The 15,311-nt window shown below is 52.5% G+C and overlaps 1 protein-coding gene across 2 annotated transcripts in view; it reads left to right on the top strand.

The window, feature by feature from the left end:
- The first annotated feature begins 3,762 nt into the window (after positions 1-3,762).
- RMND5A (required for meiotic nuclear division 5 homolog A) overlaps positions 3,763-15,311 on the top strand; it is a 37,707-nt gene continuing 26,158 nt past the window's right edge. Inside the window, exon 1 of one of the 2 annotated variants that reach the window (XM_079111276.1) lies at positions 3,763-3,799. In XM_079111276.1, the coding sequence (XP_078967402.1) occupies positions 3,778-3,799 (22 nt within the window). In that variant the 5' untranslated portion in view covers positions 3,763-3,777. Of the gene's footprint in view, positions 3,800-4,805; positions 5,214-15,311 lie in introns of those variants that run through there. The other variant, XM_079111275.1, reaches the window with a different exon arrangement.

The following is a 15,311-nucleotide window of genomic DNA, read 5'->3' as shown; positions in this document are numbered from 1 at the left end:
TCACAAGTTTCACTGTGCCCTTCAGATTGCCTGTTTTTCTGAAACTTTCTCACAAAGAACCCTCAGATGACAAAACCTATTCAATAAACATGCTGAGCTCGCTCTGGGTCACCAGTCTCCATTAGAGGGCTGCCCCTCTGGCCCCAGCATCTCTCTCTCTGTTTATCTTTTTTCACCCCACATCGCCCCTCACAGGTTTCTGAATCCACGGCCATTCTGGTAGCGGCAGGTCCACACCTTGAATCCCAGTCACTCAAGGCTGAAGCAGGAGGATCACAAGTTTGAGGCCAGCCTGAGAAAGCTAGTCTGACCTGGTCTCAAAAAAAAATTTAAAAAGGGCTAGGGACATGACTCAACGGTGGCAGAGCACTTGCCAAGCCTGTGGGAGGCCCTGGGTTCATCCCCAGCACCACACAGGGGGGAGGAAGGCTGCTTTGAGAACTGAGGTAATCTCAATTTTGAAACAGAGTGCCTAGCATATTGTAAGCTCTCAGTAAATAGCAGCTATTATGAGAGATAAATCAAGCCCCACAACCCCAAAACAAAATACAAAACAGTATCATTGTTTACAATCCTATTATGATTCAGATCACAAGCTTTCGTAAACAGGAGGGTGCACCTGCCCGTTCCTGTCTGGTCACTCCTCACTCACGTACTTCTTAATAAGCACTGCCACCTCTGCAATTTCAGAACTGGAAGGAACTTAAAGGCATCTGTTCCAAGTTTCTCATTTTATAGATGAGGAAACCGAGGTTGGGAGGGGCTGGATAAACTACTAGTACTTCTTCTCCACCTGGTAAAGCACACAGAAGAGTGATCAGGAAACAACAGGAAGACAACTAGATTCCAGAAAGATCCAGACAAATAAGGCCTGCAGTAGCAGGTCCACGGTAATAAATCTCCTATGGACTGGGCACCAGGCATGCGGGTACTGCCTGTGTATCATCTACATGGAAGTCTAGATGTGGGTGACCTAACTGGAGGCAGCCAGATCAGAATTGCCTTTACCTCTGGAGGTGGTGGAGGCCAGGCTGGAGGCTCACTGTTGAGGATAGGCTGACTCTAAAAGGGCAGTGCGGTCCAAAAATGGGTGGTGGACACAGAAGGAATGTGTAATTTTCAACACTGCCCTGTCCCTAAAAGTGAGGCATGATCTCACTCCGCCAACAGACAGCACTTACACATCAGGTGCCCAAACACACAGGGGACAGAAGAGCAGAAGGCAATCAGATGGGTACCTTTTGCCAGTAGTTGTGCTTTCATGCATTTCTCAAGTTGGTCTTTGTAGTAATTTCTAAAAATGTCTCAGTTGGAGATTTCAGTTTTTGCCTGAAGAAAATTGAAGTGATATTTTTTGTAATGTATTTTATCAATTACCTGTATTTTTATACCAGATGTGACTAGAATTAAGTCAGGATATTAGTTAAGGTCTGTGTAAATCTTGCTGATTCATTTTCACAACTGTAATTATAAAGTCTTTCTTATCTGAAAGCATATCTTGCAGGAAAGAACATTTTTAAATCAGTTAAAAAAATTTTTTTATGGTTTCTCAAATCTTAAAGAAATGAAATTTTGGCTATTTTTTTTTTAACCATGCCTCATTTGGTTTCAGATTTCTAAGTATAAATCAAAAGTTATATTTTTTTTATTAGAGAAATAAATGGACAACAAAAGCAACTTATAAAATAGTACCTATGACGCTATAAAAATACACATATATATTTTATAAAAATACACATATGGGTGTATATATTTGCACAGGAAAAATTCTGGAAACTCCAAATGTTAAAGCTGACTTTTTCCCTTCTGGGAGTTGAGATTTCATGGGACCTTTCATTTCCAATTATTTTATTTTCTGATTTTCCTACATCGAATATGTTTTTGGTCTGAAGACAAAAGATTTCTTTTTCCTCCTTCTCCTCCGGCCCCCCCCCCCTCCCCTTGCAAGGCTGGGATGGAGCCCAAAGCCTTGTGTATATATGTGCTTCACCACTGAGTTACAATTTTAAAAAATGTTTAGCTACATGTTATAAAGAATCAAATTTAGAGAGGAGAACCAAAGCAAAGCACAGAATAATTACAAATTAAAGGTTCTCCAGATTGAACAGGATGTGGAGGCAAGTGTCCATTCCACAGGAGAGTGGGTATTCTGGTGTTTTTGTTTGTTTTGGTTGCATGGTACAAATACAATCATAGAAAAACAATTTTGCAGTTGCTCTAAAAACTAATCCCCCCATTTGTTTCCAAAGATCCTTCTCTGAGGATAAAGCAATTATGCACTGGGTAGGAAGGACCAATGCAAACTAAAGAGGGAACAAAAAAGTCTCTGCCCATACAAGTACTATTTCTGTCTCTTTTCTCAACTAAATTTGGAGCCAGTCTCCTCTTATTTGTTCATCCTCTCCTTTACCAAGTATTAGATCAGTACCTTTTGCCAGTAGTTGTGCTTTCTCTGCTTTTCCTCTACTGATTACATCATAAGAGAAAAAAAAAGAAAGAAGCCAGCCCTGCCCTGGGAGCTGGTAATGTAGTTGAATAAACCAGGTACACACAGGGAAACCAGAAACATGGGGTGGTATGCACAGGAGCATCAGACTAGCTCACATGGCAAGGCAGGGTTGATGACTGGGTGGGGGAGGGGGTCCTTTGACTCAGCACTGTCCAACACAACTTCCTACAGGGATGGAAATGCTCGCTGGTTGATTAACAAAGTGGCCCCTGAGTATTCAAAATGTGGTTAGTACAATTAGGCAGTAAAGGTTAACTTCAATTTTAATTTAGATAGCTACATATAGCTGATGCATACTGTACTGCAGTGTGGTCCTAGTTCTAGAAGGTGTCAATAAATAAAGCCTGTCCTGTTACTTGAAGAAAGGGACAGTCTGAAAGCTGAAGAGAGGTGGATTCCAGGACAAAAAGCATGACTCAGCTGTACTCACACCAGGAGCTGACTGCTGGTGTCTGGGTAGGGCTTGTAATAGGTTATCACACTGCGCAGACCATGCATTTGAGTGAAGACTTGAAGCTGTTGATAATGAGGAGTCTTGATTATTTCTGCTCAGTGGACAGTAATAGCTCTTTCCTTGTGCCAGACATTATGATGAATGCCCTACATGGATTATTTCATTTAATTATTGTAACAACTTTTGAGGGGTGGGGAGACAAGGGTGACTTGAGCTTATGGAGGAGATTCTTGGAGGAATGGGATGAACAAATATAGACTTGTCTGTGCAGTGTGAGAGTGAAAGGATTACGTAAGAGAAAAACAGCTTGAGGAAAGTTAAGTGAAGGTAGCCCCTACACACCTAGGGTCAGACTCATTCAGCCTGAAAGGAGGAAGAACCCAGAGCAAGAGGGAAGAGTTGGCAGGAATGAGATGAGGTAGCAGCCCCAGGTTTGCATAAGGGAGAGGGGAGTCCTGTTCCTTTAGGTACAGAGAAGTTTCACAAAACTGACGGTAGAAATTTTTCAGAGTGGCAAGGTTGCCAAAGCTGGATGGTTTCTTATCTCAGTGAAGCACGAACTAGGGCCAACTGCCAAGACAAAAGGGAGAAAGCAAAATGGGACGCATGGGGAGGAGAAAGCTCTTCACAGCACCAGGTGGGTTGCCCTAGTAACCACCTGTTTATCATGCGACTGTCATGGATGGTCACGTGTATTGCCCCATTCAGTCTAACAAGCCCGTGAACTATTATTTATTCCAATTATTTCCAAGTCATAAAAAAGGAAATTAAGGCTCAAAAAGGTTACCACCTTGGTTAAAAAAAACCGACGACCATGGTGTCCAGCACCACTCTAGGTAAGAAGGGGCTGCCCTCATACTTGCACTGAAGCAGTGCGGACGGAACGAAATAAATGAGGCCGAGCTCACTTCGGGAAAGGGTCACAACAGGTCTCACAATGGACGCGGCAGCGGCGCGGGGCGGACGCGCGGGCAGGCCTGGGAGCTAACTGCGGAGGGGCGTCCAGGAGTCCTGCAGCCCGGCAGGGGCTGAGGCTCTGCGGCCAGGGAGGCAGAGGTCAGTGCGGCCGAGCTGAGTGCTCGGGGGTTCGGGCCGCGCTGGCGGCGCCCGGGGAAGTCGGGAAGGAGCGGGCGAGGCAGGAACCGGGTCCGGCCCGGCGGGGCGGGCCTTCCGGGCAAGGGCCAGGCGGCCGGCTGGCGCCGCGAAGCTGCCGGCGCGGCACGGGCGAGGTCGCCGGGCAGGAGCGCCTCCAGGCCGCGGGCGGGGAGCGTGGCCGCGTCGCCGGCGCCCGGACGACCAGCAGCGCCCTGCTCTCCGTGCCGCTGACCGCCGGCCCAGGACCCCAACGAGACCCGCGGGCAGCCGGGCTGTTTTCCACCCGGGCGGCTGGCCCTTCTGCCAAAACTGCGGAAGGTCGGGCCCTCTCCCTCCAGAGGGCTGGGGAGACGAGAGGCACTGTGGCCGGAGCCAGGCTGCGGAGCGACCCGGTCGACGCCCGCCGCCAGGCTCGCAGGGTTTCCAGAAAGGACTGGCTGCCCCGGGCCCTCACGTCACCCCTCCAACAGCGAGCCCATTGGTCTGGCCCTCCACGCGGATTGGCTGGGGGCTCACGCCGCGGCCGGGGATTGGAGGACGTGGGCTTCCGGCCTCTCCCACGCCCATTGGCTCTTTCCCCGGAGCGCTGGGGCCCCCGCCCTTGTTTACGCAGCGCGCAGTCGCCCCGCCCTCCGCGCGCGGCTGTGCGGCGTACACCCGGCGGCTGGCCAATCGCGGCTCGCGCGCCTCTGCGCCACCCCGCACGCCCGCGTGGTACGGCCCGCGCTCCCCCGCGGTGTGGTACCGCCCTCCGCCCCTCCCCCTCGGGTCGCGGGCCTGGAGCGGCCGGGAGGACCGGGTCGGCGGCGGCGGCGGCTCCCGGAAAACAAAACAATCGCGGCGCCGCGGGGCTGAGCGCGGCGAGCGGGACCGGGACGCGGCGAAGGGCCGGGCGCCATGGGGCGGGCGCGCGCGGGGCTTCCCCGGCGCCGTGGCTAGCGCGCCGCCTCCGCGCCGGGCCGCCGGGACGCGCGCGGGAGCCTCGCGGCCGGCCGCCGCGGACGCCGCCCGGCATGGAGCAGTGCGTGACGGTGGAGCGCGAGCTGGAGAAGGTGCTGCTCAAGTTCTCGGGCTACGCGCAGCTGTGCGAGCGCGGCCTGGAGGAGCTCATCGACTACGCGGGCGGCCTCAAGCGCGAGATCCTGCAGAGCCACGGTAGGGCCGCGCGCGGCGCCCGCGGCCCGCTCCCGGCGCCCGCTCCCCGCTCCCCGCGGCCCACTCCCTGTGCCCGCGCCCCGCTCCCGGCGCCCCACTCCGGGTGCCCGCGCCCCACTCCCGGCGCCCGCTCCCCGCGCCCCGCTCCCGGCGCCGGCGCCCCACTCCCGGTGCCCGCTCCCCGCGCCCCGCTCCCGGCGCCTGCTCCCCGCGGCCCGCTCCCGGCGCCTGCTCCCCGCGCCCCACTCCCTGTGCCCGCGCCCCGCTCCCGGCGCCCCACTCCGGGTGCCCGCGCCCCGCTCCCGGCGCCCCACTCCATGTGCCCGCGCTCCACTCCCGGCGCCCGCGCCCGGCTCTCGGCGCCCCACTCCCGGTGCCCGCTCCCCGCGCCCCACTCCTGGCGCCCGCTCCCGGCGCCCCACTCCCTGTGCCCGCGCCCCGCTCCTGGCGCCCCACTCCCTGTGCCCGCGCCCCGCTCCCGGCGCCCCACTCCTTGTGCCCGCGCCCCGCTCCCGGCGCCCCACTCCCTGTGCCCGCGCCCCGCTCCCGGCGCCCCACTCCCGGTGCCCGCTCCCCGCGTCCCGCTCCCGGTGCCCACTCCCCGCTCCCAGCGCCCGCTCCCGGCGCCCGCGCCCCACTCCCGGCGCCGGCTCTCCGTGCCCGTTCCCGGCTTACCGTGCCCGCTCCTGGCGCCCCGTTTCCCGCTTTCCGTGCCCGCTTCTGTCGCCCCACTCGCGGCGCCCGTTCCCCGCTGCCGGCACCCCGCTGCCTACTCCCGGCGTCCGCTCTCCGCGCCCGACATTCGCTAGCCTCTCTTGGCGCCCTGCGCCCCCCTCCCGGCGCCGGCTCCCCGCGTCCCGATCCCCATCCGGCTCCCTGCTCCTCGCGCCCCGACCACCGAGGCCGCGACCTGCCTTGGCCCTTCAGCGGCCTTCAGCGGTCCTTGGTCTCCGGTTGCCCTCGACCTCCCGTGGTCGCCGGTCCGGGCAGTGAGCAACCCTTCGACTCACTTGCCCGGCCCGGGCCGGCCTCCCTCGTGCGCTTTCCGTTTGGAAGCGAGTGTGGTCATAGCTGTGGTTCTCGGGCCGCGCTCCCGCAGCTTCATCACTTGGCGGTCCCTAGCAGACCGCGGCGCAGTCACCCAGCCTCGGGATCCCTGGAGTAGCCTCTGATGAGAACGAGAAGCGAATTGCAGCAGGAATTGAGGATTACTCGCTTTACCTGGTTCAGTTTGTTCTTGTTTTCCTTGTTGTCAGGTTTTCTGCAGAAGGCATTCTGCCAAGATGATCTCCTTAAGCCCTGGGGACAGAGCCTTGCAGAGTTGACTTGTGGAAGCGGCTTGGGAATGCGTTTTGTTTGGGGTTTTAAAGTAACAAGAAAGATCAGGCTCTTGTATCTGAATAGTCATAGAGGCGATTGCTTCTGAGTGAGGAATAAAGAACATTTTTGGAGGGATTAATTCAAGAGCGTGAGCCCTTCTCTACCCAGGGACTCTTACAACTCTGAGCACAGAAGCCACTTTTGAACTTTGAGAAAGAGCATAGTGGCTAAATGCTAATACTGTAAAACCATTTTAACTAGTAAGACTGCCATGGTAGCATGTGGGGAAGGCAGACTTTGGTACTGCCTGTGGAAGAAAAGGCTGACGGTGTTGGTGGTGTCTGAACTTGGCACAAATAGGAAGTAGGGCGTGGTGAGGGAAGAGGTTGCATTTGGGATGTAAGAGAGGAGAAGGGTTTAATGAAGATTGTCAGTGGGTAGACCCATTAGTCAAGGCTGCTTTCCCTTGTCATTTCAAGGGGACAGAAGAGGTGATCACTTAGGATGCCTAGAGCAAAGACCCTAGGGTCCAGCCACAAGCTGGAGGTTGGAAAGCCAGGGCGGAGACCTCAGAAAGGGAAGGGGCTGGGCTTGGGAGAAAAGAGGCTGCTCTGCTGTCATCACCAACTGGGAGCCAGTGACCCTGTGCGTGCAGTTTGTGGAGTTCTTAGAGCAAGCGGGCTCACCTGGGGGTTGAGAAGGCCATGGGTGGAGAAGGAGCTGGAGGCTGCTCCTGCTCAGCCCTTGAAGGCACCTCCCCAGGAAATCTGTCTTGTTAGAGGTCGAAAGGAGGGAGCCAGGGAGTGGAAGGAATGAACGAAGGGTCCAGAATCAGAGATCAGATCGGCGATTGAGGGGTGGGTAGGCTTGGATGTAAGAGGGAAAGGGTGGAAGATGAAGAACCTTCCACGAGAGAGAAGATATTGGAGGGGTATGTGGTTAGGAGATCTGTTTTAGGGAATCGAGGGCCTGTACCAGGTGGAATTTCTGAGGCAGGAATTTGTTTTAGCCCCTCTATTTGGAGTAGGAAGTTCATTTCAGAATCATTTCCAGAGATAAAGATACCTGGAGATGAAATAAGTCTTCACCTATTGAATTTGAAGCACCTAAAAATCAAACTATCAGACATTTAAAAACTGCCCATGGCTCCTTGTTCCTGTGCAAGGGTATGAAGCCTCTTTCCTCTTGACAGTCCTTGTTTTGTTCTCTGCCCCAGGACCACTGTTCCTCTGTCCATGCAGTGTTGCTGTTAAGTGTGAATCTTACTGGGCCCTTTCTCTTGTGTTTGGTTTTGTAACACACTGCACTGGGTCCTTAGCGACCTTCCTGGGTCAGAGCACCTATCTGGGAACCACCCTTCTGTTCTGAAAGGTCAGGGCTTGAACGACAGATGCTGTACTTCTACTTGGCAATTTACCAGCCATTATTTTACTCCCAAAAGTTTATTTTGTTTCCAGGATCTACCACCCTAGGAAGAAGGCTGGTTCTGTTTGGGCCTTGCTTTCCTCTGACTGGGTCTCTGTTGATCCTGGGAGCTGAGGTGGCTCTGAGGAAGCCCTAGGCTTCAGCGGGCCACTTTAGTTTACTAGGGACAGAAAAAAAAAATAGTCCTCTAGTGTTTTGTTTTGTCACACTAGGGATTGAACCTGGGACACTTTACCACTGAGCTACACCCCCAACCCTGTTAAGAAGGTTGTCTTTATGTTGAGACAGGTCTCAGTTGCTCAGCCTGGCCTTGAACTCACCATCCTCCTGCCTCAGCCTCCAAGTCCCTGGGATGATGACCCGGGTGTGCTACTACGGCTGGCTGGCACTGACCTGAGGAAGAACCCATCTTGGATTCCTTTAGCCTTTCTCTCTTCTTTGTGTTCCCATCAATATCTTGATCGTGGAGACACTGGGCACGTGGGGACACTCCTTGGACCCGCTGGCACCTCAGAGCCAGTCAGAGTGAATCTGATCTAGATGTAGCAGGTCTCCTCTCCTGTTTTCATTTTGTCTGGACTTCGCTTTGTTTATTTTTGTGTTAATGCTTTTAAACAAGTGGGACAACAAAGTTTTCCCCTTCAGAAGCCTTAGTGGTGCCTGATTTCTTCTGACTTTTTTATATTTTATTTTTTTAAAGGAAATCAATCTAGGCTGAATTGTGGAGTAAGCCATCCGAGGTCCGAGTTTTTATTTGCACCCTTAGAATTATGTTTCCTAAGTAGATTTTTTTGTGTATCTGCGTCAAAACTCGTGTTCCATTCTGCTCTCCACTGAATTGTGTCCTTTTTGTGAAGGTGGAGTTGACTTTGAATAACTCGTCAGAGCTCAAATGCAATACGTGTAATATTCATAAACCCGGCTATTCTAGTGCTCTGCCTCCAGGATATTCATAGTGATTTCTGGAGAGTCTGACTCTGTTTCTACCAGATAGTCTGGTCCTAGGCGGGAGGTTGTGGGGCTGCTGGAACCCTGGGTGTTGGCAGCACCCCCTGGTGTTGGGCTCCCGCTTCTGTTCATGGGCTCCGGTGCGGCGGGGCTCTTCTCCCTCCGTGTTTAACACTGGCCGCCTGTGCTTGGTGGTGCAGTGGCACCTTTAAATGGCCTTTGATGAGCTGTTGGGCGCCCAAGGGAAACTGCCTGCTTTCAGGGCGGTGGTGCGGTTGTCCGAGGCCCTCCCCAACCACCAGGTGGAAAATCGGAAGAGCAGATAGCAAATAGGAATTGCCGAGAAATAAAGTTGTCCTTCCTGGGGTTGTTGTCTCGATAGGGTTAGGGCCAGAACACTGAGTGAGTGTGGTCACGTAGTTGAACACGGGTGATCAGCACGGAGTCCAAAATGCTAGAACTACCTCGGAAGTTAGTTTTGAAAACGACCGTTCAACTAGAAAGTTCAGGGTTTTTAGCTTTGTGGCATCCAGACGCTCCTTTGAACTTGCCCTTCTGTAGGAGTGGTGGTACTGGTGAAGAGGTGTATTTCACTGGCTCTCGGACACACCTTGGGGTAGTTTTCTTTTACAGACAGACTGACTCAAAGGTGACGAGTCTGCGTAGAAGCCAGTGAATTCCAGAAGTGTGTGTGGGGTGTTATTTAAAGAGGGAGGACGCTTACCACGGGGTGTGGGCGGAGGACTCTTGTGTCTTATTTGAGAATTGGTACGTGTGTGTATATGCAAAGAATCCTTGGATTTTCTACTCAGTAATTCCATTGGCAAATAGGGACAGCACTATTTCACAATTTATTTGGTATTTGGTGTTGATAGTAGTGATCTCCAGTGCTGGCCCGAGAGTAGGCAGCATATAATTTATTGTTTTTATATTCATTCATAAGTAGTTACTGAATGCCTATTATACAGCAGTTCTCATGCTTAACTTGAGGACTGGACAGTCATTGCCTATCTTCAGTTGATTTCATGGGAGTGATAAGACAGTTAAATACTAACAATGAAGTGTGCAACCCAGTCAGGAATGACAGGATGCTGTGGACACAGACATTTTCTAATTTGTTGTTTCTGTGAAACTAGCAGGCGGGAATCCTGAAATGGCCAGGCATGGAAGCCCAAGGGCAGATCTTGAAGTCTTTCTTAGTTAGGCTTTGCAAAAAGCAGTTCAGGAGTTAACCCAGTTGTGCCTAATTTTTATTTTTATTTTTGGTACTGGGGATTGAACCCAGGGGTACTTAACCACTGATGAGCCACATCCCTGTCCCTTTTTCTTTTTCTTTTTAGGGTCTTACTAAGTGCATAGGGCCTCACTAAATTGTTGAGGCTGGCCTCTAACTTGCAAACCTCCTGCCTGGGCCTCCTAAATTGCTGGGCTTACAGGAGGGTGCCACACCCAGCAGTCGTGTCTGATCTCGTTTGGCAGATGTCTGCATTTGGAAGGGACTGACTGCTGCAGTTCCTGAGAATGTCGTACTTATAGGCTGTTTATGACAGCGGTTCTATTTTATTGGAAGGAAACCATTTTAACTCAGACCCACCATGTGTGTTGGTCCCTTGCTTGGACTTAACATGCTCATTCTGTATGGGTTCGATCACGTCCTGGAGTGTGTCTGTAGCCTCAGACACTGCCTTAATTACCATGCTCGCATTCGAGGTCTGGCTCCAGAGAGTTGGGGGGGGGGGGGTTGTGGCACCAGAAGACACAGTGGCACAGGACTTTGTCCTGGGTGACAAGTGACTGCCATCGTGGCCAGGCTGAATCTGGTTTAGTTATGGCTCAGTACTTCCCGGGCTTTATATCCAGGAACTGGACCTAATCAGATTTATTTCACAGCAAGGTTCTCCTGGAAGCAGGTCATGTTTCCACAGAGACCAGAGAACATCAGAACTCCCCCTCGGAGTGGACTGGACGTCGGTCAAGTCTCAGTCAGCCTGTCGTGCTAGTGGCTTGCACCCTGTCTCTTCCTTGGCTGCTTTCCACGGGTTCCATTTGCAGATGCATTGGAGGAACCCTTGCCTCTGTCTCTGAGCAGGGCTTTCCCAGGTCCTCTTTCAGTTATTACACTGAACTTGTCCTGAGCCTGCAGGTACAGCCCTGTGCTGCCGAAGCAGGAAGGCCTTCTGAGAAGCACGTCCCGGAGGTTCGTTGCTGCGCGGGGTGGCAGAGCTGCCTGCATGCCTCGCCGTCTCATTCAACCTGTCTTGGAACAAGCCATCTCTAGGCCACATGTGTCTGACCCTTGTAGGGTTAACTTTCCTTGGAGAGTACTAAGAGCATTCATTAATTAATTGACCATATATACAAGAATCTATCATTTACAAAACCAAAACAAAGAGAAGAGGAACTTGTGGATGGTAAAGGAAGAGAAGGAGCTAGTATCGCTCTGAACCCCAACTGTGAGTTGCTGATGTTTGGAAATACTGTGGGGTGCAGAGTTGGCGCATGGAAATCCCAGAGGGCCCCTCTGCTCCGTCCAACTTGGCCTCTGCCTCCTCGTTTTGAACCTGGCTTGTTGTTTGTTGTTTGCTGGTTACAGAACAGATGGCTGGGTGGGTGTCATGGCTCCCCCTGCTCCACCTGGGCAGGAATGTCACCGGTGCAGCTACACTGGGAGACAAGGGGACGTGTCCTGGTGTCGCCAGGGGCCGACAAGAGACTTCAGGTTTCAGAGAAAGCAGAACGAGGACACCACTTGAGGCTTTTCACAGCTGCCACCCAGGTGACCCTGACCAGGTGTGTCTGTCCATCATCACCTCAGGACTGGTCAGGCAAGCTTCATTGGGAATCGGAAGTTGCTGTTGCCTGGCAGGGTGGGCGTTTATTAGATCAGACCTTGTTCCTGGCATCCCAGTGACTTGGAGTAAAGGGGATGGAGCCAGAGATGCCAAGCCTTTAACCCTGCTTTTAGCCACGCTTCGGACATTTACAGGAAAAGCAGAGTCTTAATTCCTTGTTACAGTCCCCCACCCTGTCTTTCGCCCATTCCGATCTGGTTGTGCAGGTTTCTTGGCTTGGTGATAATAGTCTTCAAATAGTGGTTGAAAAAAAACAAACGAGAAGGGTCAGATGCTTACGCTCTGAAGTACAAGTGTCGATGTCAGAAAGCAGCATATGCAGTGGGGTCAAAGTCTGAGGAAACCCAGCCAGATAAGTCATGGAGGGTCCTCTCTTAACAGGCCCATGAGTGTGGACTCCTAAAAACACACTGGAGACCAGGAAAAGGTCGTCACTGCGTGTTTCTGTCTCAGTCGGGTCTCGCACAGCCCAGTCCCTCTCCGGAGGTGCCGCTTCTCCACAGCTCAGGCTGGCGGACTCTTGCGGGGCTGACTTGGTGCACATCTTCAGTCACACTGAAAGTGGCCACCATCTTTCAGTGACCCGTGCGTGCCTCCTGTTGGTCACCTTTTCTTCTGCCCTCCTATCAGTACGTCTTCTTTGGTTCTGCTTCCCTGCTGGCTGTTCAAGACCCACTAAAATTAACCTCTTTCCTTCCTTCTGTTAAGGTCTGCCAAGACTCCCAGGGGTCACTTTTAGGAACTTTTGAGGAGCCTCTGCTCCTGCAGTCTTTTCCTCTGCCAGTTCTGCCGTCCGTCAGGACGCGTCAGCCTTGCTGATCACAGGTGCTTTCCTGGGAAGTGTCAGGCACATTGCCCTGTGCAGTGACCCTCCTCCTTGCAGACCGTGCACTGGTTGGCTTCCTGTTCTCTGGGGTTCTTGTGATTCCCTCTTCAGGAGATCGGGTGTTATGGTGTAAGAATTCTTTGGTTGGGGGGTGATTTGCTGACCTACCATCTCCTTCTGCAGGAGCTGGGCTGGTGGCTCTCCCATGCTGGCAGCGTGGTGCAGGCTTCCCAGCACAGCCCCTGGGCGGCCCTGCGCCGGCCACCCCTGCAGTGGCCTGTCCTGCACAGCCGTTCCGGGCTTTCTGAGTCTGGCTCGCTCTGCTCTCCTCAAGGCTGCCACGCCTCGCCAGTTCCCGTCCGACGGCCCACCGCCTGTTTGTCCTTGGGGCCTTCTGGCTGTGATGCGTGAGGCCCTGGACATGGGTGTGCAGGTCGGCTGTTCTGGGTTCCAGCCGAGCTGGATGGAGTCACGTGCTGAGCGCTTCCTGAGGAACGGCTGCCTTGCTCGCTGGGAGGCTCCGGTCTGCCTTCCCCAGCAGCAGCGCTCGAGTCCTCTGCGTTGGAGCCATCTTGTGGGTGTGAAGTAGCGTCTCGTGTTGATTTGGATCTCCCTGACGATTAATGATGTGAAGCACCCTTTCACATGCTTATTGGTCATTTATACGTCTAGTGTGGGAAAACGTCGCTTCAGTTCTCGTGCCCATTTTTAAATTGAATTGGTGGTCACGTTATTGTCAGGTTGTAAGAGTTCTTAATTTACTCTGGATATGTTAACACAATTTGTAGGTATTTTCTCCCCTTCCGTGAATTGTCTTTTCACTTAAAAGTGTTTGAAGCACAAAAGTTTTTGATTTTGATGAAGTCCATCTTAATTGTTCTTTGGTTGCTTGTTGTTTTGGTGATGTAGTTAAGAAACCATTGACTAATCCAGGATCAGGAAAGCACCTGGTTCTTTTGTATGTTTTCTCAATATGATGCAATTTTTTTTTTTTTTTTTTTTCTTTGCATGTGGATATATTGTCCTGGCTTTCTTTGGTTGGGGGGCACTGGGGATTGAATTCAGGGGCACTCGACCACTGAACCACATCCCAGCCCTATTTTGTATTTATTTAGAGACAGGGTCTCACTGAGTTGCTTAGGGCCTCCCTAAGTTGCTGAGGCTGGCTTTGAACTCCAGATCCTCCTGCCTCAGCCTCCTGAGCTGCAGGGGTTACAGGCATCGGCATCACTCCATAGTCTTACCAAGCGTCTGACACATTGGCAGGCACTTCTTGTCCAAGACTGAAGTCCCTGTTCATAGTGAGGCCTCTGTCTTCCCTGGGGCTTGCGTCGATACCGAGGGTGACCTGTATATAGGGGGTTGTTAAGTGGCCTGTCACTGGGTGCTGGGGAGTGAGTGGTGGCGAGAATAGTCAGCTAGAGCTGAGAGCAGAGAATGAGGTCCCTGGAGGAGGTGGGGTTCTGTAGGCTTGGTACAGAAAGGCCCGAAATGTACAGAGCAGAGTTGCTGAAGCAGTCACAGTCTTTGGTTCCAAAGGATGTAGAGAGCGCCTTTTAGAAAAGTTTTGAGATTTTCCTGGAAATTGGAAGTGTCTGATAGAAACTTTGTGCAGCATGTTGGAAGGTAAGAGCAGCTCCTGTCCCTGATGTGCCCTGGGCTCCAGACCTGTGTGTCCGCCTGGATGCACGTGGGCACTGGCGCCTGCTTCCCAGCACAAGCTCCGCAGCCCTGCAGACTGTTTAGTTGTTAGTTCTTCCATCCTCTCTGCAGACAACTCTGTCTTTGTGCCAGGCTTAGGGGCACAAATCTTGGGGACATCTGGGCGCCCCCCACTTCCCTCATAGCCATTTTGAAGCCCTGGGAAGCCCTGATGGCCAGGCATGGAGAGGCCCCCCGAGTCCCTGCCCCTGGCTCGTCTTGTGGCTGTGTCCTGCGTTCTGCTGACAGAATGCTTATACTGAGCCATTGTGTCAGCTCCTGTGCTTCCTCTGCCTACAGCCTTGTGGATCTCCCTTTGACTCAAAACGAAAGCCAGTCTTCTTTATTTTTTAAAGATCTTTTCTTTGTTCTTTTTAGTTACACATGACAGTTGTGACAGTAGAATGTATTTTGACATGTCAAACATACATGAAGCAGAGCTTCCCATTTTCATGGGTGTTGCACGTCCTGTGTGCACACGACCTCAGGAAGGTCACGTTCCACTCCTTCTGCTCTTTTCCTGTTCTCACCCCCTCATCCCCTTTGTCTGTCCAGTGAACTTCTGTTCCTGCCTCCTTGTTGTGAGTTAGATCGCATATCAGAGGATATTCTGCCTGTGGTTTTTGGGATGGGCTTATTTCACTAGCACGATACTCTCCAGTTCCATTTACCTGCAGGTGCCCTGATTTCATTCTTCTTTAAGGCTGAGTGATATCCCATTGTGTATGTCCACATTTTCTTCCATTCATCTGTCGAGGGGCAGCTAGGCTGGTTCCGTGGCTTAGCTGTTGTGAACTGAGCCCCTGTGGATGTGTGGTGGCCGCATCACCACAGCGTGCTGGTTTTAAGTCCTTTGGGTGTATGCTGAGGATTGGGGTGGCTGGGCCATTTGGTGGGTCCATTCCAAGTGTGAAAGCCAGAGTCTTTACAAGGCCTAAAAAACGCCACAAAACCAGGACCCCATCACCTTTTGAACCTCCTCTCTGTCTTCCTTTGCCAGAAATTTACCTGAGACACCCTGGTGTC

Source organism: Sciurus vulgaris (genome assembly GCF_902686455.1).
Source record: "Sciurus vulgaris genome assembly, chromosome: 14".
NCBI lineage: Eukaryota > Metazoa > Chordata > Mammalia > Rodentia > Sciuridae > Sciurus > Sciurus vulgaris.
This window is presented reverse-complemented; position numbering and strand designations above follow the sequence as displayed.